The sequence below is a fragment of the Leptonotus elevatus genome, chromosome 1, assembly GCF_054856555.1.
Source record: "Leptonotus elevatus isolate MCC_2025b chromosome 1, RoL_Lele_1.0, whole genome shotgun sequence".
In the NCBI taxonomy this organism is placed as follows: Eukaryota; Metazoa; Chordata; class Actinopteri; order Syngnathiformes; family Syngnathidae; genus Leptonotus; species Leptonotus elevatus.
Window position 1 is genome coordinate 50,434,970 of NC_141239.1, and position 24,783 is coordinate 50,459,752.

General features: G+C 39.1%; 2 protein-coding genes across 3 annotated transcripts in view; both read left to right on the forward strand.

Moving 5' to 3' along the window:
* Positions 1–1,556: 1,556 nt before the first annotated feature.
* On the forward strand, positions 1,557–5,519 carry txn2 (thioredoxin 2). The gene is made up of 4 exons (XM_086067582.1): positions 1,557–1,652; positions 2,301–2,578; positions 2,974–3,097; positions 4,709–5,519. The coding sequence occupies exons 2-4, from the start codon at positions 2,301–2,303 to the stop codon at positions 4,823–4,825; spliced, it is 519 nt and encodes a 172-aa protein (XP_085923708.1). The 5' UTR covers positions 1,557–1,652; the 3' UTR covers positions 4,826–5,519.
* An 11,895-nt stretch (positions 5,520–17,414) lies between these two features.
* Positions 17,415–24,783, forward strand: part of LOC147184292 (myosin-9-like) — a 31,725-nt gene continuing 24,356 nt past the window's right edge. For both annotated transcript variants that reach the window (XM_086067596.1, XM_086067604.1), the window contains exon 1: positions 17,415–17,666. The gene's annotated coding sequence lies outside the window, so the exon portion shown is untranslated. The remainder of the gene's footprint in view (positions 17,667–24,783) is intronic.

Below are 24,783 nucleotides of genomic sequence, written 5' to 3' on the forward strand. Positions count from 1 at the left end.
TACTCCGGTTACTTGCGCGAAGTTCTGTTCACTTGCTAACTGTAAGAATCATTACGTTGCACATCACAATCACAGAGTCTGTGGCTTGGCCAAACTGGTCGTAAATATTGAACAGGTTTAACATTTATGATGAATCTTAACACACCACAGGATAATTAATCAGCATGATCTTTCAGAGACATTTGATAATCGGGCATTTGGTATTTATGGTCAGAAGGAAGGAAAAAATACACAAATTAGGCCTGATTATGATTATTTCAGATATATTTACAACAGGCTATCATTGAGAGCATCTTATACCGATGTATTTTTATGTGTGAAATTTTGAGAGTAGAGCAAAACAGTCTTATGTAAGTTTTGTACAGTATCTTGTTTCTTCGGCTCAGACAGCAAATGAGAGACTGCATTTCAAATCAACACCTGTGGTGGTATGCAAAGGGACAGGATGAGGGGTGTTTTCAAGGGTGGCGGCTGTTTGCAGGAAGCAGGTGGAGTACATGTAAGAGAGAATTCAGCTGACAGATGGGAGGTGTGAAAGTGGGACTTCTGTCTATACTGTGGCCTGCCACTGTCTGGCTCATGTGAGTACAAATATCCATTGCATGGTATTTGTAGTGATGTAGTCCATCTACTTATGTCTGCCATGCCCCTCAGTCAAGGCTAGCAATAAATATTTAACTTTATTTGCACATTTTGCACTCGGAACCCCTCCACCCCACCCCCAACACACACACACACACACACACACACACACACACACACACACACACACACACACACACACACACACACACCCCTCATTGTGGCTGGCTGCCATTGGTTATCTTGAGAGGTCAGAAAGTTCATATTTGTCCCACTGTGCATTTGAGCCTCAAGACTTGTTGACCGTGTGTCTATAAACAGATCGGTGCTAACAGTGTTTAGTATTTGTAACTGTTCATAATTACTTCCACGTTGTCAAAGGCCCCCGTCTCAGCTAAGAAAATAAATAAATAAATAATTATTTTTAAAAATTAATAATAATTTGGCCATAATTCCAAAAGGTATAGTATTCATCACAAAATATTGTTCATCACTAAAAGAACGCAAAATCATGCTTTTGAGCTGTTTTTCTTCATCTGGAAATGGGACTTTAGACAAGGTGGAAGGATTTATTAACAGTTCCAAATGCAGTATAGTAGCAGGCAGTGTTAGTATAAATGACGACAACAACAACAAGAAGCACATAAAAATGTCAGGAAAAGTCTACTAGAACAGTTGAAATTTAATTAGAGTTAATTACCTGGGAGTCTAGAATTGCAATCTTAATAAGTGTGAAAAATTATGTTTCTTTGAGTACTATAAAAATCACTATAAAATGTAATTATTATTAGTATTAGTAGTAGTAGTGGTAGTAGTAGTAGTAGCATTGTCATTGTTGTTATTATGCATTCAGTGATTCTTCTGAACTCGTTTGTTGTAAGTGCTCTATTTTAAGTAAAGTTCAGTTAATTTGACAATGAGCCTCATATCAGTTTTCACATGTATGCCATTCTTGACTTGTCCACTAAGTGGCAGTAATAGCAACGCTGTGTGATTGGGAGGCGTTAAAAAGCTGCCAAACTACACCGGAAGTACTACCTTGGTCCTTGAGACCAAGCTCAGCGAGGAAGGTAAAGATTTCAAATACATTACTTTTATTCTTATGTATATGTGTGACATTTGTGTACTTATTACCGTCGGTTTACGTGTTCTTGTTTGTTTGTTTGTTTGTTTTGTTGTATTTTCTAATAAGAAGAAGCCGGTTAGGATTTGGCCAGGAGGAGGGCGAAGAGGGCAAAGTCATACGTAACCTTTCTTAATGGAGGAAATAATTTTTCTGCTGTTGATTGTTACGCAGCAAATATAATGGTCTGGAAAGGAAAGCCCATTCGATGAACACGGAAGCAAGTTGCTCGTAACATCCCTAAAACGAAACGTTAAGCAATATCAATATAGTTTGTTAGTCGTATGTGCGTAATTGTCTACATTGAAACATGGCTCCTTAAGCTGGCACGCCACTTAACAACTCTCATTTAAGTACACATGAATCCATGCAAACTGTCTTGAATGGTTGAAGAAGCAGGTGTACCCCTTAACTAGAATAAAATGATAGACATTAATTTGCCCAGAGCTAGCTGCAATCATGCATTCAAAGAATCATTGAAAGCAATAAATTGCCTTGATTCTTGGCTGAGCTCGTGACTCAATCACTTCTGTTGTGCTTGAAAAGGACTTTGGATTAACATCCTCTGTTGTTCTGTTTTATGTCGCCGTCTTAGATGGCTCATCGGCTGCTAGTGCGCAGGATTTGGACGCTCTCTGCAAAAGAGATTCACTACCTCCCAGCATCCTCCACCGCCATCGCCTCCACTTCCTTTTCCACCTCCCTGCAGCCTTCCTCATCCCGGGTCTCCTTCCTCTCCCCCTCACACGCTCTGCCTCGCAGTCTTCCTCACACCACCCGCCGTCAAGTCACCTTCATTGTGCAGGACAATGAGGATTTTACAGAGAGGGTCATCAACAGTCAATTGCCAGTGCTGATTGACTTCCATGCACAGTGAGTATGCACAGTGCAGATTATTGTTTTTAATAAAGGCTTATCTTCAAGACTGCAATACAACCTTGCGGAATACATAAATTAATTGATATTGTGTTTATAGGTACAGTTGCACACTAAATTATTCAAACCCCATTGTAAATTACATTTATATTCAGCCTTTAGGAACAGTTTAAATTTTAACACAATGTAATTTTCAATTAATCTTTTCTCTGTGTTATTCAAACACTTTATGGGGGAACTTTAGTACGTAATAGGACAACCTATTGTAAATGATCAACTGCAGCATTAAAAAAAATAAAAAAAGAGTGTTGACCTTAGTCAAATTCTTATTCCTACTTTGTACAATGTTGAATACACACTACTGTACAATTTTTGTGTGCGTGTGCTTCCAGGTGGTGCGGGCCTTGTAAAATCCTTGGACCAAGGTTGGAGAAAGCTGTTGCAAAACAAGAAGGCCGTGTGGCCTTGGCAAAAGTCGACATTGACGATCACACAGACTTGGCTATTGAATATGGGGTGAGATTGACACATTATTTACTTTGGTCCCACAAACATCAATGGCAATTTTGTAAGTAAACCCACTCATAAAATCAAATGGGGCTCAGTAACCCGTTATTTTGTTTTTTCAAGCCATACTTTATTGGGGAATTGGTCCAAATAAGGAGAGGAAAGATCCCTGTCCCACAATGTTCACAATTTGGGTCTGCAGCAATTTAGTTCCATTGTTCTAGTGCAGTAGACTTTATTTTCTCACTGTCAAAAACATAGCCGTCTTGGTGGAGGCAAAGAGACAACTTCTAGTCCGTAAGACACTTTTTTAGATGATGCTTTAGGTGCACCACCAACACTACATAAAGATATTTCTTAATTTTGATTAACACCGTCCAAGGTTTTGTGGTCTCTACTTGTGATGGTGTCAAGCTGCACTGAGAGCTAAATATTGTAGCCAGTTGAAGTCACGAGAATGTAAGTACTCAAGTGGTGTTTTGAGATACGAGTGATTTAACTCGGTGTTGTTTTGACATATGAGTTGTCATTCAGCCTATTGTTGTTTTTTTCTTTGTCTTGCAAATATATATTTGAGATATGAACACTATATGGTAGCAGTGAGCTCAACTCAACTCTCTACATTACGCAGCAGTGTGGCAAATACTGAAAAATTCATCCAAATAGAGGCTTCAAGCTGTTTGATATCATTCCCAGTAGAAGTTTGCTTTCATACTTAATAAATAAATACACCTTGTGTATTTAAAACAACCAATCCACTGTCTAAAGAAATACCCCGTGAGCTTAATGCTAACGCTATTTAGCATCTATATTGAGGTGGATCGAACACAGATGGTTCAACTACAACATGTAGATGTCAGATAACAGTACTTACTCACTCATGCACTCTTTATCCTCTGCATAGTATGACCAATATTAGTGCTGTACTGATATCAGAGAGGAGTTAAGGCATTATTATGAATCCTACTTTAATTCTAGGCATGACCCGCCCGCTGCAATATGACTGGCTGGTGCAAAGAGGCGAAGCCTATCTAGAATATGGGATTCATAATAATGCATTAATGTAGTAATATCAACATATCTCTCATCTGCCTGGAGAAGGCGGGCTCATCAGAAGGAGCAACATTTAATTGATGCAATTTGACAAAAACTGTTAAAGCTGGACTGGATTAATGGCACTTGCATTTATTTCAATAGGGAAACGATCTAAGATATGAATGTTTTTGAGTTATGAGCATTTTTACCACTGTACTTGTTAGTTCTGGCATTTTTTAATGTTATTTTTACTCCAACTACATTTTGTAAATGTGCCTCATTTTGGCGAGTGTATCATCAGATAAATTGATTTTATAGTCTGCTGCATCTGATTTGTGTGCAAAACATAATAATTCATGTACTTAATATCTACAATTTATATTGTTGAATAAATTAGAAGTCATTCAGATTTCTGTTCATTTAATTTGGGCTAACTTATTTAAAGATGATTATTTCGCTGGTTAGATATATATATATTTTAGTACATGCATAATTATAGATGACAGGATGATTATTTATATTGTTTCTTACTTTGTTCAATCTTATTAGTGACTCATGACAGCGTGTTTGTGTTTGCTCTCACAGGTGTCTGCCGTTCCAACAGTTCTCGCCATGAGAGGAGGCGACGTGGTCGACAATTTTGTGGGGATCAAAGATGATGATGAACTGGACTCATTTGTCAGCAAGATCATTGGGAAATAAAGTGGCTTTCCCCGCCCGGCCTGTCACTTCACCACCATCGTGGTGCTGTTTTCAATAATTCTGCCGTGCCCGTTTCGAGCCTGTTGAGCAGCAAAGCCTCGACACCAGCCTGACTCCATTTTCGCACCCGTCACTACTGCTTTTGCCCTGTACTGTCTTGTCTGTTTCTGTGTTACTTGTTCTAGTAATGGGTGTGGGACTCCATTGACCTTGGAAGTAAACGCTGTACGTATCTCCCAAGCACTTAAACTGTCAATGTTGATGGCTCCAACAGCTTTATTCAGACCTTTAGAGGAGATGTATTGTGTGTAACGGTTGTCTATACAAGCGGCAAATGCACCACAGTACTGCTTTTTTATTGTGTACTAATGAGGGATGAACATTTAGAGTTTTTGTAGTAAAGACGATTTAACTTAAAAGCTGAGAACGGAATGAGGTATGTTACAGTGTTAACTGTAGTTTCTGCTTTTGTCCATGCAAGGGTAGTGTTTGTCTAACATGCCCAAACAACACAAATTATGGTTTTACACCAATCTGCCTGGTAATGTGATGAAAATTGTGTGCACCTTTGGGTCCTGACTGTGAAACTTTCAACAGGCGGAAATTGCAAATAATTTGATTTCTTTTATTATGGAACTGAACGCTGTACTGCAAACATGACCACATGAAGCAAAAAAAAAGAAATCAAATTTTGTCTTGCATGTGACTTGGTTTGTTTCCCATGATAAGAACAGACACATTTTACTTCTAGAGTGAAATTAAGGCATGTGTAAGCTTTAACCTGATAGAGGTAAAGGTACCCTAAGAATGAGGTGATGGTATATTTAGGAACCTTGAACCGTGTACACACGTAGCAGGGTATTTTTAATAACGGATATTTTCCTCTTAGTGTAGAAAAAATTGTGTCGACACCGCCATGTTTGTAGAAAAGAAAACATTAATGCGTTTTTAAGTACATTCATAACAATTGCAGACCTTAAGGTGGCAACAGTTTCCCAAATCCTATCCAATCAGAGTAAACCTCTGTCTGGCGCGGCCACTTCAACAAATTGGGCCTACAATATGGGCTTTTCCATTTACCTTGGTAAAATTCAGTTTGCGCGTTTTTCTACCAACAAAAATTTCCGGGGTAATTAAATTCCCCAGGGGACATCCGAGTACTATCAGCAGCAGGGTCTTGCTGAGCCAAGCTGGAACTTTGAGGGGACGGGCTGCACTTATGGAGGACCAAAACTGCCAAAAATTTTAATAAATGACTAAAAGTGAAAATAAAAACGGATACAAAAAATAATTTTCAAAAATTAAATCCCAAAAATTAAATATAAATGAAAAAAAAACATGCATAAATAAATACAAAAATAAACGAGATTCAAAAAAATATATAATTTTTTTTATTTCCATTATATTTATTTTTGAATTATATTTTTTAAATCCATTTTTATTTTCACTTTGTCATTTGTTTATTTATTTATTTTGAATTTTGGCAGTTTTGGTCCTCCATATGCACTGACCAAGGCTGACTGGTGGTTGTTCAAATTTGGGGAGGTTGTTTTTACATCGGCCTGGCTCATCAAACTCATACATCATCAAACTCATTTGAATAAATTACCGAGAACTCTGAGACTTTTACAGAACTTCCTTTACCCAGAACTGAAAGATCCTGGGCTTGTTGGTGGAAAAGCAGCTAATGAGATGCATGCCGAGCCTCTAGGCGGCAGTAGTTAGCCAAATACTGCTCATCTCTTGACGTCATGGCCTTAGGGTCACCGAGAATTTTATTTTCACGCCTGCACAAGGTCTTAAATGATAAAATCTTTGAGGGATATTTACTAACTAGTAAATTATATTGACACTTACTGTAATTGGTAAGGACATCAATCAACATTTTATGTAGTTTGCTATTTCGGCAGCTTTAATAGACTGTATACAATTTGTAATGAGACTATTACAACTTTGTAATGAAAAACATCACTTGCATCATCTTCCATTTCATCTTTATTGCATCCATCTTGGTGGACACTGACAGCAGTGCTACTGCTGTTAGCGAGCTCGTCTGACTCTTGCTGTCGTCCGTTAGGCACAGCCGGTGTCAATTGTCAACCACATAATGTTAATTTAATCAGCCACTTTTAAATTCTCAGTTTTAGTCCGGTTTCAATCACGCTTCTTCTTCTTTTTTTTTTAGCATAGTTAATCAACCTCGTCCCATTTTTATGTAGTCCATTTTTAGTCGACTATAAATCTAGCATTTTAGTCTTTATTTTATTCCAAGAAAACCTAATTGTATTCGTCTAGTTTTAGTCAACAAAAACGGTCAATGTATTAGTCTAGTTTTAGTCTAGACATTTTACCCCAGTATAATTTTTGTCAGCAGATAATGTTGAACAGTTCAAATCTAAAACTCTTTCACATAAAAATTTCTCTCATCTTTTTGATGAAAAACAACTTGACACACAATTACAAGTGGCTACGGCTCCATGCCATGAGTTAGTAAATGAGCCATCATAAATTAGCGGTCGGATTAACATTATTTTTAGAATGTTATAGCCGTTGGTTTAATGTTACTATAATTTACTTCTTCTTTTTTTTTAACCTTTCACCGTGAATCCACTTCCTGTCTGTCCCATGTGTTTGTGCATGTTGCACTCGCTAGCTGCAGATTTGAAAAGGGGGGGCATTGTGTGTCACATGACAGTGTCACAGTGACAGATTAGCAGAGACAAGATTTTATACATCTAATAGATGATGAAAATGGATGAATAAAAGCATTGTAACTATAGGGATGGGTGAGTACTGATACCAGGGATACCTAACCTCATTTCAAGTTATCAGTATCAGCCCTCTTGTGGCCATTTTTTTCCTAGAAATTACAATATAGAATAGGAAATTGCATATAATTTCATGCAAGTTAAGGAAAAATGCTACATTGGGTTATATGTCTTTCTTTAAAATCAGATGCCATTGTTTTGTTTTGTTTTGTTTTTTTGGGGGGGGGGGGGGTTGTATCAAAAGTAGGCCTACTAGTGGTATCTGTACTTGGTATTGGTGTCTACTCAAGAGTTTGGTACTCGTACTGGTATCGGTCTGAAAAAAAGTGGTATTGAACATGCCTAATTATAAACATCTTCACCAACAGGTGCCCACTGTCCTCTAAAACGGGAAGTCAACCTTAAATATTTTTGACAATAATATGTTATATGTGACCTCACTAGTCTAAACATGACATTCTGATTCTGATATTGCATTTGTGGAATATTAGTTATGCAGCAAAATCCAGCCGTTTTTATTTATCTCAGGGGGCATCCATTTTGCCAGTTACTGTCGACTAAAGATGACATCACATTTGCTCAGAGCTCAGGCAACGACCAATCACAGCTGACATGTTTTCTGAAGCTGAGCTGTCAATAGTTGTTACCTGAGACCTGAGCAACTGTGATGTCATTTTCATGTCACAGCAAGTGGATAAATGGCCGCCTTCTGATATTGATAAAACTGCAGAATTTTGCTGTTTAACTCATATTCAACTAACACAATATTAACCAGAATACCGTATTTAGACTAGTGGCACTGCATAGAACATATTGTTGTCAAAATTATTTATTTTTGATTTTTTTGGTTGACATCCGGTTTAGAGAGCTTTTTTTTCTCCCCCCACAGCAATGGTGGAATATGTTTTGTGCACAGCGAAATCTAATCAGGCAGTTGGATATGTGATGTCAGCATCTAGTGTGATGTAGAAAATGGCTGTCCGACGGCGACATTGCTTTCAGCACAAGGAGTGTCAAGTGTCACAGATATTCCTGCCCTGCCGTTCCAGATTTCATTGTATACACAGGCCTCGCTGCCTCGCATTGGCTTGGTTCCATCCTCAGAAGGCAGAATGACTTCATGTCTACGCTGCTTATACAAATCAGTTGAATGAAGAGACAATGTAAAAGGGGCTTCTGAATGGAATTTGATACCCTTGCATTTTGAATGTATGAGAAATTCAAAATTTGCCCACTGAGGTTCATTGTGGCTCTCAATGACATTTTTGACATAGCAATTAACAATGGATGCTGTGACATAGAGGCCGACTGGGTGCTTTACACAGGACAGAATAACACGATCACCCTGTATTATGAATGAGTGCCATGCGTTGAAAAAAGCAACACACACGAGCCATGCAGGGTCTCTCTTCCATTGTGTGTTCGTTTGAGCTGTTTATGAGTTATGATCCCAAAGAAAAAACAAGGTCATGCAAACTCAGTTGGTACTTTGTCTCGTCATTGCTCTCGCCTCCACGCAACTGACAAGCCACCCGCCCTTTGGTTAGAGCCCGCAGTTGACATCATGCTTATCAAACGCCAATCATTAGACTTGTACTTTACTCTTTCCCCTTTGATGAGATCACTGCAAGGATGCATAGCTGTTCAGTAGCAACCACAGGATTCAGTCAGGGGGAATTCCACTGGCATCACATTAGTATGTATGATGGAAGCAAGTCGGCCGAAACCGATGAATCCCAGATGTAGGGTTATTGCATGCTTGATCAAAAGACATTCCAAACATAGTTTTGCGATGTCTAGAACAGAATGACAGCATCGTTGTTAATGATGTACCATCAGTAAACACCGCCTGCCTCTCTTTCAACCACCCTGGACCCGACACACACACAGCACGGGTCAACCTCTTCATGTCTGCCTTTAGAGAAGAACAGGGAAATGATGACAGAGCTCCAAAGGTTCAAGAACAGCATGTAACTCGACACCTCTTCCGGGAAACACAATAGACCACACCTCCATCCTCACTCCCCTGTCTGCGTGTACGTGTGTTACTCAACCCGCTCTTGTGACCATATAAGGCAAAAAAGTCATGCAAGAGCTGCTGGTCGAACTGCAGACACGCAGAGCTGTAGAATTCTTCTGTGACTCCTACGATTTGTTTGCCTTTCTCAAGGATTGAAACCGTTAATGTTTGCGGCGTATTTGATGGAAATACGATCTACAATAACTTGGCCAACTGCCTCGTTTCCTTATGCGTGTGTGGTTGTTGGCTAAGTTTTGTGTTTTGTGTGTGTGAGGGACAGAGAAGTACCAAAACTTGGCTTAGTCCCTAACTATTTAGTGTTTACAGTCAATTTATTGCTGTATTTATATTTTAAACACAACACTGACCTCCAACTGTTGGGTCTTCACTTCAAAATTCTTGCCAGTTCTTCTGGTTCTACCATATTTTTGCCATGCTACAAAAATGCAAATTTTAACATTAGCACAATTGTCTAATAACCGCAGATGATTAATGAGCAAGGAGACATTTCAACAAAAGGGGGAAAGCTGTCTACATTTCCTTCACTTAACATTCCTGGCCGAGTTTTGTGAGTCAACATGTCTTATCATTCCTTCCTGTGTACTGATTAGCCAAAGGACAGGAAGACGACAAAGGAAGAAAAAGTGATCTCTGTTGCCTCATAATTTTTTCTTTGACATTTTGGGGTCTCACAAACAGCTTCCAATATAAGCAGCTTGTATGGATTAAATGTCGTTTTGGGGGCTTAGTTGCAGGAATGAATGTTATTGTGTTTGCAAGGGAGCCTCGCCTTCTTGCGTGTGTGTTGAATTTTCTTTCATTGTAGGTCAGGTGTGAGGGCACAGCTTTAGGTTCTGGGTCAGACGAGTGCTAAAGTTGACGGGTGTGACTACAGTCGACACTATGTTCTCCATTTTGCACGATCAAGTGAGATCCAAGAGAAGACCTTTAGCAAATAATCTGCCTCTGCAAAGTTTTGATTGACAGAATTATTAATTCATCAATGTTTATTATTGTGGTTGTGTTTTTTAAAGGTGTACCGTGTAGAACACAAATTGTAATATGTGCTCCATGAAATTGTATTTATGTATACCCAATAGTCTATTGTCTTTATTTTGTGGCACTTCTCTTATTTGCACCGCTTCCCGTTTTAGATGTGGATGTTCGATTTTTTTTGACCAATCAGATTTCAGTCTCTGTGCTAATTTGCCATTGACCTACAATAATGCTGGTCGGTGTAACTTAAACGTTTAGCAAGGAGACAGTTCCTTTAACCAGTCAGATGTTAAATTACAGGGCCTTACAGGGCCAGCGAGCAATTTCTCAATGACATCAGCAGTTTCCCGTCCACTGATTGATTGGTCAGAGCAACAATTGTTTCCAGCCAACTGCTGCAGATGACATGGCACAGTTCTGTGCTATTAAATTGCACTTTTTTGTATAGTTTATAGTTTCTATAATTCCAACGTGATAGTGGTCATTTTAAGAACTGGATTAAGTTCAGATAGTCCCCACCAAAAGTCCAAGTACCACTGACTATGGTTCTATGAATCCCGAATGTAGGTCAGTAGGAATGAAATAGAACCTACTTTTACTAATGCCCCCAAATTGAACATTCCAGGTCAATAATATTAGGTGTGTTAAAACACAAGGGGGAAGTAATTGTGAAGGACACTGTTTCTTACAGGGCTGCTTAACAGTCAACAAATCCATCTTTCATTGTTAACTGTTATTTGGACATACTGTAGGTATGCATAGACCAGGGGTCAGCAACCTTTACTCTCAAAAGAGCCCTTTTAGGCCAAATAAATAACAAAAAAATGTGTCTGGAGCCACAAAACATGTGAGCATTGTGATAAAGGAAACTGTGTGTCAGGGTTAGTCTAATATAGTGAGGGCCCAAGAGCTAATTAGAGCTGCACCTTAACAGAAAAATATGCAGCATCCAATACGTTGAGATTAATTCTCTTTTAACTTTTGTCTTCCGTGTTTGGATTTTTTTTTGCTGTTGTTGTAATAAATTTCCTTTTTCATACATTTGGAGACGTTTCTGCTTTTCTGTCAACTTTCTGACATTTTTGGCAATTTCATGGACATATGGTAATGTTCTGCCTCTCTTCCTCCTTTTTTGGACATTTTATGGCTATTTTTTTTTCTGTCTCTTTTGCTATCAATTTTCTGACATGTCTGACAATTTTTTGGGGGGGGTCTTGTTTTTGTACATTTTATGTTTACTTTTTGAACATTTTCTTTTATGCTTTTTTCAATTAAATTCTTCTACATTTTGGGCAATTTCATGGACATTTTATAGTACTTTTATGCTTTTCCTCTTTCTTTTTGGACGTTTTATGGTCACTTTTTGGACATTTCCAAGTTTTTTATCTACTTTTCATCTTTCTTTTTTTGACTACTTACAAATGTGGGTTCTGACATTGTTTGAATATTTAATTATTATTTAATTATTAATTAATTGAAACAATATTTGATCTAAAAAAAACATATATACAAAAAATATAAATTTCTACTTATTTGTTAGAAATCCGCAGGGAGCCACAGGAGAGTGACTAACGAGCCACATGTGGCTCCTGAGCCACAGGTTGTAGGCCCCTGGCCTAGACAAAAGATGCATGCTTTACCAAACTAACACATGAATGGCCACACACATGCTGTGATTTTATAGAATGTGGTCAGTCAGTTAACATGCAAGCCCTAAAAATATTTACACTGAATGGGTCCCTTTCTCCCTGACTGCAGGATATAATAGCTTGACACGCCCTGAATGACAGACACACCCTGCTACTAGGGCAACAGTAGAAAGGAGGAGGAGGAAGGAGATGGTGAGGTCAGACGCATGAGTCCATATTTGGTCATCCCATGTCTTCATCTTCATCCTGCATTACTTGCTGAGTTGCTGTGCCCAGACGTATTTGTTGTTGTGTCTTTTAACATTGCGCTATTGTGCAATAAACTCGCGCTTGTGACAGTTTGTTAGCAGAATTACACCAACGTTTGTGAGGCGATTTTAAAGGATGTGGTAGAACATGAACTATGGAAGATTGTGTTCATGTTTTGGTGCAGATAATTTGTATGTTTTATGTAATTTGGGCTCATTTAGAGTTGATATTTTTTATATTTTTTTATATCACATGAAAGTCTCTGGAACAAGGACAGCATAGTAGTAGAATAGTCCCCAAAGTTTTAACTCTATCCTTTCCAGACTTTCACTCAGCCTTGGAGGAGGTATCTGCGTTTGACGTTTTATTTTCAAACCATCTTCCATGTCAAAGTTGCTCATTCTGTTGAGAACTGTTTTCTTCCACTCCCCCACATTTGGCCCTTTCTCTGTCCGGTCCAGCTCAAGCAATATGACAAGTTAACCTTTGACCCACCAGCTGACCTGTCAAATACTTCCCACCCGTCCCGGCCAGCAGCAGAGTGAGATTTATTGATTTTTCCTCACAGCCCATGCACGCTGAATGCTCAGTGTTGTAGCTACTCCACATACATGGGATGCTCTGTAACTAAACGTATATGAAAACACAGACACATTCCTCTCCATAATGGCACATAGCAAACTTAAATCACACATTATTCTGAAACGGAGATTTTTCAGCATTTGCCAGGAAATGCCAGTCATACCTCAGGCTCCCCCTCAACAGAATGTAACTGAATAATATAGTACTGTGTTAAATAATAGCGCTTGCTGGCATCTGGCGCAATAGTCACAAGTTGTTCATTCCAGGACGTTGCAAAATCATCATCATCTGGTTTGCAATTTGAATAAACTTTAATAAGGGATAGAAAAACGTGTTTATTCAAAACCCATTACTTTTGTATAGTTGTCCCTCTTTCATCCAAGTTCTCACATTTCCCTAACTGCAACTTTAATTATCCCCAAGTGATCTAAAGTGTCGATTCATTAATCCTTGTTTCGCAATGTGCAAGCAAACGCTTTTTTTTTTCCACCGTTAATGTCTCCCTGCTGTTTGTGGCATTTGTACTGGCACTGGGCCAGCAAAGTTCTACTTGGCCCAGTCGAGGCCCGCGAGAATATACACTATGAGGTAAACAAGTTCACACTGAACTGTCCCATTTACTGCAAACTGTACAAGCATCATTGCTTTCATCTTTATGTTATCTATTCAGCCATGTATTGCTTTCTTCCATCAGATTCAAAAGTTTATTTATTTTTCGGTTTTAATCAGTTGTTTTGATCAAATGTGGTTGTTTTTGTAACATGGATCCACCTGCGCACGCAAGCAAGTCATTGCATTAACAGGTGTTTGTGAAGAAAACAAAGAAACCACAATCAAGTCAGGCTGTCTTATAATGTCAGTAACTTCCCTCCCTGACATTAATTAGTTGATCACCTGCAGCAGTTCCCACGTTGTGTTTACATGACTGGGCATGCATGTTGGCTCACCTGTTTGACTGACACAAACCTGTTTACATGACAGGTGGCCCAATACAGGTGGAATAAATGTTTTAAATAGCACTCCTATGTTTTTTTCTGTATGACCTGACAGTAGAATATTAATAAAATCTTATTTTGAAAAATCATCCCACTCTGGCCTCATCTTATGCCTGCAATTTGTTTTTATTATTATTTCAAAACTGCCTCATGTTACACTCTAAAAAGAGTTGGGTCAAAAATAACCCAACCATGAGTCAAAAATCGATTGATCCTCTACTTGGGTCAATTTGACCCAGCTTTCTAGATTGTTTTATACAATGACTAAATTTTTTTGACCCAAGTAAAGGATCCGACCAATATTTATTATAATAAAAAAGTTATTTTACATTAAAATACCAATTTCTCTGCGATTGGCTGGCAACCAGTTCAGGGAGTACCCCGCCTACTGCCCAAAGCCAGCTGGGATAGGCTCCAGCGTCCCCCGCAACCCTTGCGAGGACGAAGAAGCTGGATGGATGGATACCCATTTCTTGACTCAAAATTGGGTCAAATTGACCCATTAAATGGATCGGTCCATATTTGATCCATAATTGAGTTACTTATTACTTATTAGAGTGTACACTCTAAAAACAGTTGGGTCAGAAATAATCCAATTATGGATACAAAATGGACCGATCCACTTTATGGGTCAAATTGACCCAACTTTCTGGGTTGTTTTATACAAAATGACAAAAAGTTTTGACCCAAGTACAGGATCTGACCAATATTTATGAGTTGTTTTACACTAAAAGACCCATTTCTTGACTCAAAGTTGGGTCAAATTGACCCAAGTAGAGGGATTGGTCCATTTTTTACCCATAGATTTGTTATTTTTGACCTAACTGTTTTTAGAGTAGGGCTGGGTTTCAAAAATCGATATATATCGATATCGAATTGCTATTCCTTTTCATAGTCCAATATACATTCATAAAACCATGAATCGATACTTTTAAATATGGCTACCAAATGCAAATGTTTGATGAGGTCTTGTTCAATAAAACATACATGATTAATGTAACTGGATTGGATTCAATTCTAAATGTAAATATTCATATATATTTTTCATACTAATGCGCTAATTAAGAGCAAGAAGTTTCTATTTGCATCATTTATACTTCTGAGAATATCTTCCATATAAAAGTAAAGATGGTAACTGAATCGAAAATCAATGTGAATCGTTAATCGAATCGGGGCCTTCCGAATCGAATCGATTTTGGAAATCCGAATCAATACCCAGCCCTATTTTAGAGTGTAAGTTTTGTCACTTCATCCATCAATTCTCTTTACCGCTTATGCTCACTAGGGTCGCGGGTATACTGGAGTGGAGCCTATCCCTGCTTACTTTTGGGTAAACCCTGTGCTGGCTCGTTTCAAAATGTTTTTTGTTTTTTTTGGAGTTTGGAGAAAGATATTGTCGTTTGGAGGATTGGAGAGTGTTATAGTAGCATTTAATTTAGTTAGAGATAGTTTTGAGAGTAGAGAGAGTGAATGAGCCTTATCTCATGCTGTGCAACTATATAATGCTTAAACTACACTACTCGAATCCTTTAAAAAAAGAGGGTGCTGACAACTTGACCAGTGGGCAGCTGGGCTTTTAGCCCAGTGGTAGTGCATTTAACTTTCAACTCAGATGACGGTCAACGTCAGGGTTTGATCCTCAGGCCAGATAAATTACTTGAGCCGTATTAAGTTTGTTTCGCAAAAATTTTACTATTCGCAGTTTATTTTATTCAGTGGTGTAGTGTTTATTGTGTTCCAATGGAATTGGTTACAATAACATATCACTGGAAAGGGGAAAAAATATTCTTACCCCATTTACTTTGATATCATGCGAAAGGGTGTTTGAATCACTTAAAGCCAAAAACATTCGATATACTGTTATTTCTCAAAACAAATTCATAAATTCTCCCTCCGTTTGGCTATATTTTCCAAGTTATACAAGCATATTCGGTGCCCTCTTCCTGATTCCACAAGCTCTTTCACTCTCCGCTGTCTGCTTAATACCAGGCCATTTTCCAAACGTTACAGAAAACATTATACAAACTGTCATACCGTACTACCATTTGGGATAAATGTACGTGCAACTGAATATGTTCCAAAAATATTGCATTATGCCTCTACATTTAATGTAAAAATGCTGCGGCGAAATCAACGTATTGGAGTTAGGCGGCCTTAGTGAGTGGCAACGTAAGATGGCCGCCAGTGGCTTCACTTCTCCCAGCGCCAAGTAAGCGGCATTGACAGTCCAATTACAATAAGTCCGTGATGTACGTTCGTGAGCGGTTGTGACTCGTCAAGGACAGCGGCTGAAGAGGAGTGAAGTGATGATACATTCAAATCTTGCTATTAGATTGAAAACTGCAAATTCCACCAAGAGAAAAATCCTTTATATTAAAAAATGCAATTAGCACACAATCTACAGAAAACATGTTGCAAATAATGAAACTTGATTTGGGACACATACTGGTAAAGGTATTTTGCATTATAAGTTTTAAAATGAGTACTTTATATTTTTTTTCTTAGAAACAAATATTACCTTTTGAATTATAATGAATGCCAAATACTCATATAAGTAAAATGTATTGCTTTTCAAAATCCATCATTGATCAATTTATATGAAAATGACCCATATAAATTTGATGTATTGACAATTTCGAGCTAACGTAACAAGTCAAAATAGTGGTCAACTCGGTGAAAGGAAGCGCTGCGCTCATTGAAACGCATTGGACTTTGGATCATTGTAATTTGATTTGTGAGGATTCTTTTGATTTCAAAATGTGATGAAAAGTCATTTCGTTTGACTACTATACCAATCTGCCTGGTATGTATGCTTAGCCTCAGGCAAAAGCAATACAACACGCCATTTTTTTTCACTGCGTAAAAGAAGCTTTTGCATTGCTGAAATATCAGAAATGCCCGGATATTCGGAATTGTCAATGCACATACGCCAGACGTCCAAGTGGTAGCAGACTGGACTCATGACAGCTACTTGTTTTGACTGAACCTTGTGGTCAGACAAGACCCTTTTGACACATTGTGGGGAATCTGGATGATGCAGTCCCCTCCTGAAAGTAAATGGTACTTATATGGTCATAACAATTCTTACTATGCACATACCTTTCTCATTAAACACGCTTTATCTCAACCCCTTCCTCCTCTGAGGTTTTTCAAGTTCAGCTTTTTTTTCTATTTTTTTTGCCTGCTTGTTTGCCCCGCCCAGCTGCAGTCAACCAGATTTCTGAGAGGACGTGATTGGTCCACAGTGTACCACCAACCAATGAACGACATGGCTTGATCAAAGGGGAGGATTCAACATGGCCGGTGCCCGCCTCGCCTTGGACCGCACCCCAGTGGGCAACGTACTCAACTAAAGTTGCACGAACCAGTTATCTGCAAGTGGAAGAGGGAGGGCAGAAGAAAGAGGCGTTTGAAGAAAGGAAAAAAAGAGATTGAAAAACGCAGTGAAAGGAGTAAACGACCGCTTGTAGTGTAGCTTCATCTCCCGGCAAAACTGCAGCAGTCGACTGGAAAAAGAAAGTTTGAGTCACGTCGACGCCGACTGAGCCACCATTACGACGGCGTCCTGCACCTTTTAGACAGGTAATTATTTACAACTTCATCATTTTTTGCTTCATGTCCTCGCTACGGTGCTCCTCCATAATTCAGCCACTTTGCTTTGCCGTCAATCTAGCATACGAACCAGGAAGCTTCGCTTGCTAATTCATTGCGCCGCTGGCACCTCATGGAACCGAATTTTTTTTTAACGACTTCAGTAAACCCTCAAACTCATTGATACAATTTGTAACGTACTGATTTAAATATTCACACGTGTATGCGTTGTTAAATGCGAGGTTCAAGCAGTCACTTATTGCATCCGTTGTGGCAGCTGGCGCGAGCTAAAAAAGCCACACAAGGGCAGAGGCAGGAAGTGATTCGCTTGAATGAGGCCGGCCGGCGGAGAGTTTCAGTCCGACTGGGATGGAAATAAAACTGAAGGTATATTTCGACAACGCGCGTATGCTCTTCGTCGGGTATATTATTATGTGCTCTATTATTACTTAGGTAGCGCGTGTGGTTAGTAACGTGTCTGTTTAGTGGTATGCGTCACTGGTCCACCGACCGATCAGCCCAACCTCACCCAAGCGTGTCACCTCAATGTCGGACGGTGTACTGTACTACTTTTTTCTTATAGTTTTCTCATTTTAAAACTCTTGCTTAATGTCTTCAGTGGAGCATTTAACTGTAATTTGTCTCGAGGGTAATCTGATTTATTAATGTAAATGCTCTCTTCGCGAATGCAAAATAGCACGGATAACATTTTGTGGATTGTAATTGTATGCAGCGCAGTGCTAGTAGTGCCCATGTTCATTCGGTGACGGTCTAATGCTGCATTATTTCCTTACTAAAATTCAATCAAGCCCTAATCAATCTCATTGCTCACACCTGTCTTTTTTTGTCAAGTGGCTGGTGCTGTTTTGAGATGCATGTTTTCCCTATGTAAGTGTCCATTGTTCACATAAAGTAACATTTTACACATTAAACCAAAAGTGGTGGTCAAAAGCTAAGTTAGATATTTAAAAAATACTTTGAGAGATGCTTTGTCAAAATCTGTAAAGTGTATGCTTATTGCTCATGTAGTGCAAGCTGAATTCCTGCAATATTTGTGAGTTCATATACTCCTAGAATACATCTTGGACCGAGCCCGCTGATTTTCACCGATTTGTACACTTTTTGTACGGACCAATCACAAGGCGGTATTGTGTTTGGGGGCGGGATATGCAGCTGTGACGAAACCAGTAAGCACAGACAGCTTTGTGCATTTCTAGCTGGTAAAGACGTTCGTGTTCTCCCCCTCACGATCAGATCGGAGACGCCATTTTCATCCGTTGCTGTGATTGGTCAAAACAAAAGTTAGGTAACTGTGCACAAGATGTCCAATCTGCTTGAAGTATTGTAAAGAATGTCCCGCCTTTCCCGAGCAAATTACTGTGGAGCAGTCCCAGATTGATATTGTGGAGAACTCCTTTGAGTCAATCACAATGATCAATCTGGCAATGGGGTAGCTGCAACGGACTTCCGGGTTTTACACATCAGCGTCGATTCCGGCCGCATTCCAACTTCCAACACCCGCGCCCCCAACTGCGCGGTCCCGCCCATTGGCGGGAGCGTGCAGGGCGTCTCAACTTTCTGAAATGCTTTGGACAACTGAGACAGACAAACTACACACTTGCACCCGTCGACGAGAACACGCAACTGAGGGGCACAATGGCAGAAGCGCAAGGAATGGGACGCGGCCCACATGTCGCAAACAGGAAACGGAAACAAAGCTGATGTGTGAAAAGCTGGAAGTCCCGCCTCCTCCGTGGCATATACCCCAGTAGTAGTGTGCAATGTACTCAAAAACTTGGACTACAACTAATTATTAGTTTAATAATTAATCTAAAACCCGTATTGAACAACATTAGTTGACTTCCCCTTTAACAAAAAACACCATAGGACATACTGTAGGTCTCAAACTCAGGTCCTTAAGGACACACCTGAGTCAAATGATCAGGAACCTTATCAGGTTTCTGCAAAGCTTGCTGCCTGCTGAGCTGATCCTCTAAAACATGCAGGACTCCGACCCTTGAAGACTGGAGTTGGTGACCTATGACATATGTTAATCGGGTTAATCATTTCAACAGATCAGACGATCAAGCTTTTGCTAACTTTAAACGTGAGTGTGTAAAAAGGGGTAAAAATGCTCAAATTAGACCCAAATGTCAATATGTGTCCCTGGCTTTATGTTTAGCAACAAAATGCATCTTTGGAAAGCTCAGCGCTTTGGAGGAGCGCTTGTTGAAAGTAGGTGTATGGGTGTGTTTGCAGTGACTTTTAAAATGATTATGCAAATTTTCTCAAGTAAAAACCAGTTTCTCTTGTGATTACCACATATGGCAGCGACTGTCAGTCAGTCAAAAAGTAGGTGTTTTTCAGGGCGTCAAATAATTTTACATTTAAGATAGTACTGTATCGTGGCCCTTTTCCCTCTAATACAATACTATCAAGAGGAAAATGAGGGCCACCAGACCCCAAAACAAAGAGCTGACAAAGCATCAATAAAGCGTGGGCTTCTAGGACCCCCAGGCAATGCCACAGCGCATCGATGCAATGGTAAAGGGAATCCAACCAACTATTGAAGATTGACATCGTTTTGAAAATACCATCCATCCATCTTTCACCCCCATGCAAAACACTGGGAAGTATGCATGGTGATTTCTTCACATTCTAATTTTTTGACATCCTGTTTTCATGTTTGTTTTTTGTTTTTTTAGCTGGAAGCCCAAATAATGTAAAAATAACCAAATAAATACTTGAAATCACTTCAATTGTGGCCCTGAATCTATAATCTATGAAAGTTTGACTTTTTGAATGGAATTACAGAAATTATTCAAGTTTTTTGACGAGCACCTGTACATTGTGCAATGGATTTTCTGGAAGCAAGCACTTTTGGCTCTTCTAATGCTGTTCTAGAGCGAGCCCCCTACTGAGAATTTTGCATTATCTTATTGGTGTGTTATCCGTTATTTATAATAAAGACCCCCTTGGAGAAGTTTATTATGATAGGCGGCCAAAAATGTCAATGCAGACTTTGCTAGATTTCATTGTTTTTAGCAAGTTGGCTGTTTGAAGTTGATGTTTTTTGATATGCATAATGGTACGGAAAAAGGTATGTCAGCAACATTGTGCCCAAACTGTTGAGAGATGAATGGGTAATTGCAATAATTATTTTTAAAAGTAGCGATGCATGGTGTTCTCTTCTGTTCCTCTTGTGCCTACCTTCATCTTCATTTTAGTCTCTTCTCGTGAAAGTTGCCAGCACTGTTTGAAATAACTAGCAAAGCAGCAAGATAGCGCACTCATTCATACCCATTCCATCAAACACTTGGCCCTAAAAGTGCACTAAAAGAATATAGAGGTATTTTCAATTTCTGCTTTTTAGGTGCTTCCGCCAACTTATAATTACAAAAATAAGTATAGCTATCACAATTGTAACTTTCCTAAACACGACATAGGGTCGTAGATCGGCTTCATCAAAAAACGGTTAAGAAAATTGCTAATTTTCAATTTATTTTAAATGGGAGATGGGTAACAAAAAATGCTTGCAATATATCACAATATTAAAAGTAAAGGCGATTTGCACTTTGGATATTTTAGCAAGAAACATAAAGTTGACGCATGATTTGCCTTCGTGGGCCGGATTTGGCCTTGGACCTTGAGTTTGACACCTGTGTTTTTGATCTTGCATTTCCTTGTATTGGTCCTTTCTCCTCTTCTGTTTCCTTCACCCTTGGCTTTTCCCCTCCATTTGTTTTTTGCTTCTTTTCGTCTCTAGGCCAGCCCATTCTTTCCTTTATCCTCCCCGACACAATGCACACCTGTATGGTTCAAAAAGAGAACAACAATTCCAGGAAATGTTTGCCCTGACTAAAGCCACACTGTTGTGCATTCTTAGCAGCAAAGATTGCTCCGGCCCTATGCTTTTTTTTGGAATGTCTTTTCTGAGATAAGAGACCTACAGAAAGTTTTTTTTTTTTTTTTAAGCATTTTGTCAAGAATTGTGCATACTGTTGAATTGTACAACACAAACATTACTGTGTAAGCATAATTGATAATAAATTATTGCCTCAGTATTGTAACACATTTATGGCATTAATCTTGTATTGGTGCATGCAGTTGTAGCTTGAATCAAAGTTTGAGAGATTTCAACATACCATCACCAAAATAATCTGACTGTACCTCTGGATAAATTAGCCTTTGCCGAGTTTCAACTGTAGTAAAGGAAGCGAGTCTAATCACAAAAATCCAAATTAAAACTCGGCACTCTATTTTGCAAACAAATAACATTGTTGATACCTTGGGGTTGGGCTAGAAAGTTTAAACATAGATAACATTTTTGTCTTTATTGGTGCACTGTACTTGTACAAATGTCTTCTCTTGCTTGCATTTTTCTATTTCCTGTATCCACTATTGCTGTTGCTGATGAAACTAATCAAGGCCAATTTATACCGTGTATAAAGGTTATTTTATCAAAAGGAATGAATGAATGACTATACTTTTAACCTTAGCCCCATCCTCTCAGCTGACATATGTGGCGGTGTAGCTTTTTTAAATTTATTTTCTCCTTTTGTATTTTTGTCCGCCTGTCATGATAGCTTGCTTATTAACTATTACGATGGCTTCTCCATCTTTCTCCACGTCTTCATTTTGTGGTAGTAGTCAGAAATGTAGCTTATCTGCTACCACGGAGGCGATGATTAGTGGCTTGTGCTGCGTTTACATCAGGTGCAAATTGAAATTGCGGCTCCGCATTGTGTTTATCCATGTTACTTAGCTAGCCATAACTCGCAGGGAGCTGGGGCTGTGCAAAATAGTGTTAAAATCACAATGTCCCATATCTGGTAAGTGAGGAATCTTTAGAACCGGTCCGCGAGCTACTCGTGGTCCTTGGTGGGCACAATGTTGGTGACCCCTGATTCAGATGGTGATGTTGGATAAGGTTTTGCACATACTTTGACACCATTTTCTAACTGTCCAAGAAAATATGAGGGCACCTGGCATACTTCCATGTTCTGAAGTGGTTACTACTTTTGGCGATTATGCAATACTTCCTCTGCTGATGCAGAACTTTTGAAAGCATGCTTAATCACGAGACTTGTTTCTGACTCCATTGGATGTGACGTGTCAGCTGAATGAGGTCTGAGCGCTTTGTTAAATGAGACGAGGGTTCAAATGATAGTACAACACTCATCTGTATGCCTTCTTCGCATACTCATAGGGAGTAGCCCAGATAAAGGCTGCAGGTGATAAGGCTAAAGTCCAAAACAATAGTTCAGAAGGGTGGAGTTGGATAAAGCGCTCGGGTAGTGAAGTCGAGCTAAGATGTTCCTCTTACAAAAAAGGTGCTTCTAAATCCCCTTTGCATTCTTTCATGAGCTTTCTTGGATACTTAATTTATTATAAAGGCCAATACAGTTGGTTTCTACAATTGCATTAGCTCCTGTTAAATAATAACTGGTCACTTGTGTATTCAGTGGCATAATCAGAGAGCAATATATTTTATGTGGAGTGAGCCTTATTAGACCAACACCCTCTTGGCAACTACGCAATCAGAACAGGAAGTGGTTTTATCTGTAATTTTAAAACTAGGTTTTCAAGTCTCATCTAACTTGGATGGCATTAGTTGCGTTGTGTAAATTCTACTGAACATCATTCTAATACAACATTCCACTAAGAATCGGTCAAATAAGATTTGGCATGTAATTCTGGAAACAAAATACTTTTGTTTTCTTATAGTTAGACTTTCCATATGTAATCTGCTATATCTTGGCCGATATTTTCCATATTTTGTGATTGTCTCGCAATTCGTTATTGATTGGATCAGTGAATTGAGCTATTACAGCACATTGTTTCTCTATAGTGGTGCTCTGATCGATCGGCCACCGGTCATGATCCGCATATGTCAATCATTGCCGATCCCAAAAAACGATCACCCACAGCTCGTATTTTACAGCCTGCAGCCAACTCAAGGCAGTGTAGCGTCCCCTCCCACTTTCCTTAACACTGCACATTACAGTCCAAACCAGTACCTCAATCATGTGTGCCTTGTCTGCACTGTTGATTAGAAATAATGCCCTATTTTTTTATAAGAAAGGATAGAAATATGGATAGAATGAATTGATTCAGCATTTAATCAAATAATTGACAGAATAATCGATTATTAAACTAATTGTATAATAAAGTATGCAGTAAAAGTTACTCAAATAGACTTATTGCTTAGTCTTGTGATCGATCTGCTTACATTCCCATTATTGTTCATGATACAGTTGTCTAAGTGAAGTGCTGGGTGTGGCACCCAAACAGTGTGCCAAAAAGTGGTGTGGCATAGCAGGAATTGATTGGTTTGACACCTTGTGAAATTGAAGGAACAGAAATTGCACAGTCAATTGCTACTTGGTGGAAACTGAACTTAATGTTGATGGCATTTGCCAGCTTACCGTTCAAGTGGTCTTACTTTTGGAGGAATGTGGGAAGGGATGTAGAGCTGTTATGCAGCAAAGTCATTTTCCAGTAAAGTCTTCATTTACTAAGTAGTTCAGTGCGTCCAAGAAAATGCCATCTACCCTTCAAATCTCTGTACAGTGAATTTCCACAAATGGCAAAATGGCTTTCTCTGTCATATTTCCATTTTCTTCCCCTGTGTTTTTTTCCCATCTTGCCCTCACTTTCAGGGTGCCAATGGGAGATGTGTAGAGCTGTAATGTACTAATGATGAGAACCACAAATCAGACATCAGTGTAAAAATATCGATAGTAAGACAAGAAAGGGATAGTCATCGATTTGATGATGTAAGTTGCTGGGAACACAGCAGTATTGACACTTTAGTTATGCTATTAATATGCCTGTAAATCTGACACTACCCTGTAGCTTTCTACAAGAGCAGGATGGGACTTTTCACCAATATGACTGTACATGGTCATTCTGTGCTATGTTGGAAGGCATCACGACCCCTGCTTGTTACAGTAACTCAGGAAGTAACTGAGGCGGAAAGGAATGAGTCTGATGGGATGTTTGGGCTCCATTTACATACCCATGGTGACCTGCCATCTCAGTGGAGCAAATGGAACCCATTTAATGCGCAGGAGCCTTTTACTTTGCTTTTGCTTGATTTATTTCT

What these genes read in the sequence shown, in the direction of transcription:
- txn2 (XM_086067582.1), top strand. Translation starts at nt 2,301, where the DNA reads ATGGCTCATCGGCTGCTAGTGCGCAGGATTTGGACGCTCTCTGCAAAA. An exon ending in CTGATTGACTTCCATGCACA is followed by an intron (nt 2,579 to 2,973) that starts GTGAGTATGCAC and finishes GTGTGCTTCCAG; the next exon opens with GTGGTGCGGGCCTTGTAAAA. An exon ending in ACTTGGCTATTGAATATGGG is followed by an intron (nt 3,098 to 4,708) that starts GTGAGATTGACA and finishes TTGCTCTCACAG; the next exon opens with GTGTCTGCCGTTCCAACAGT.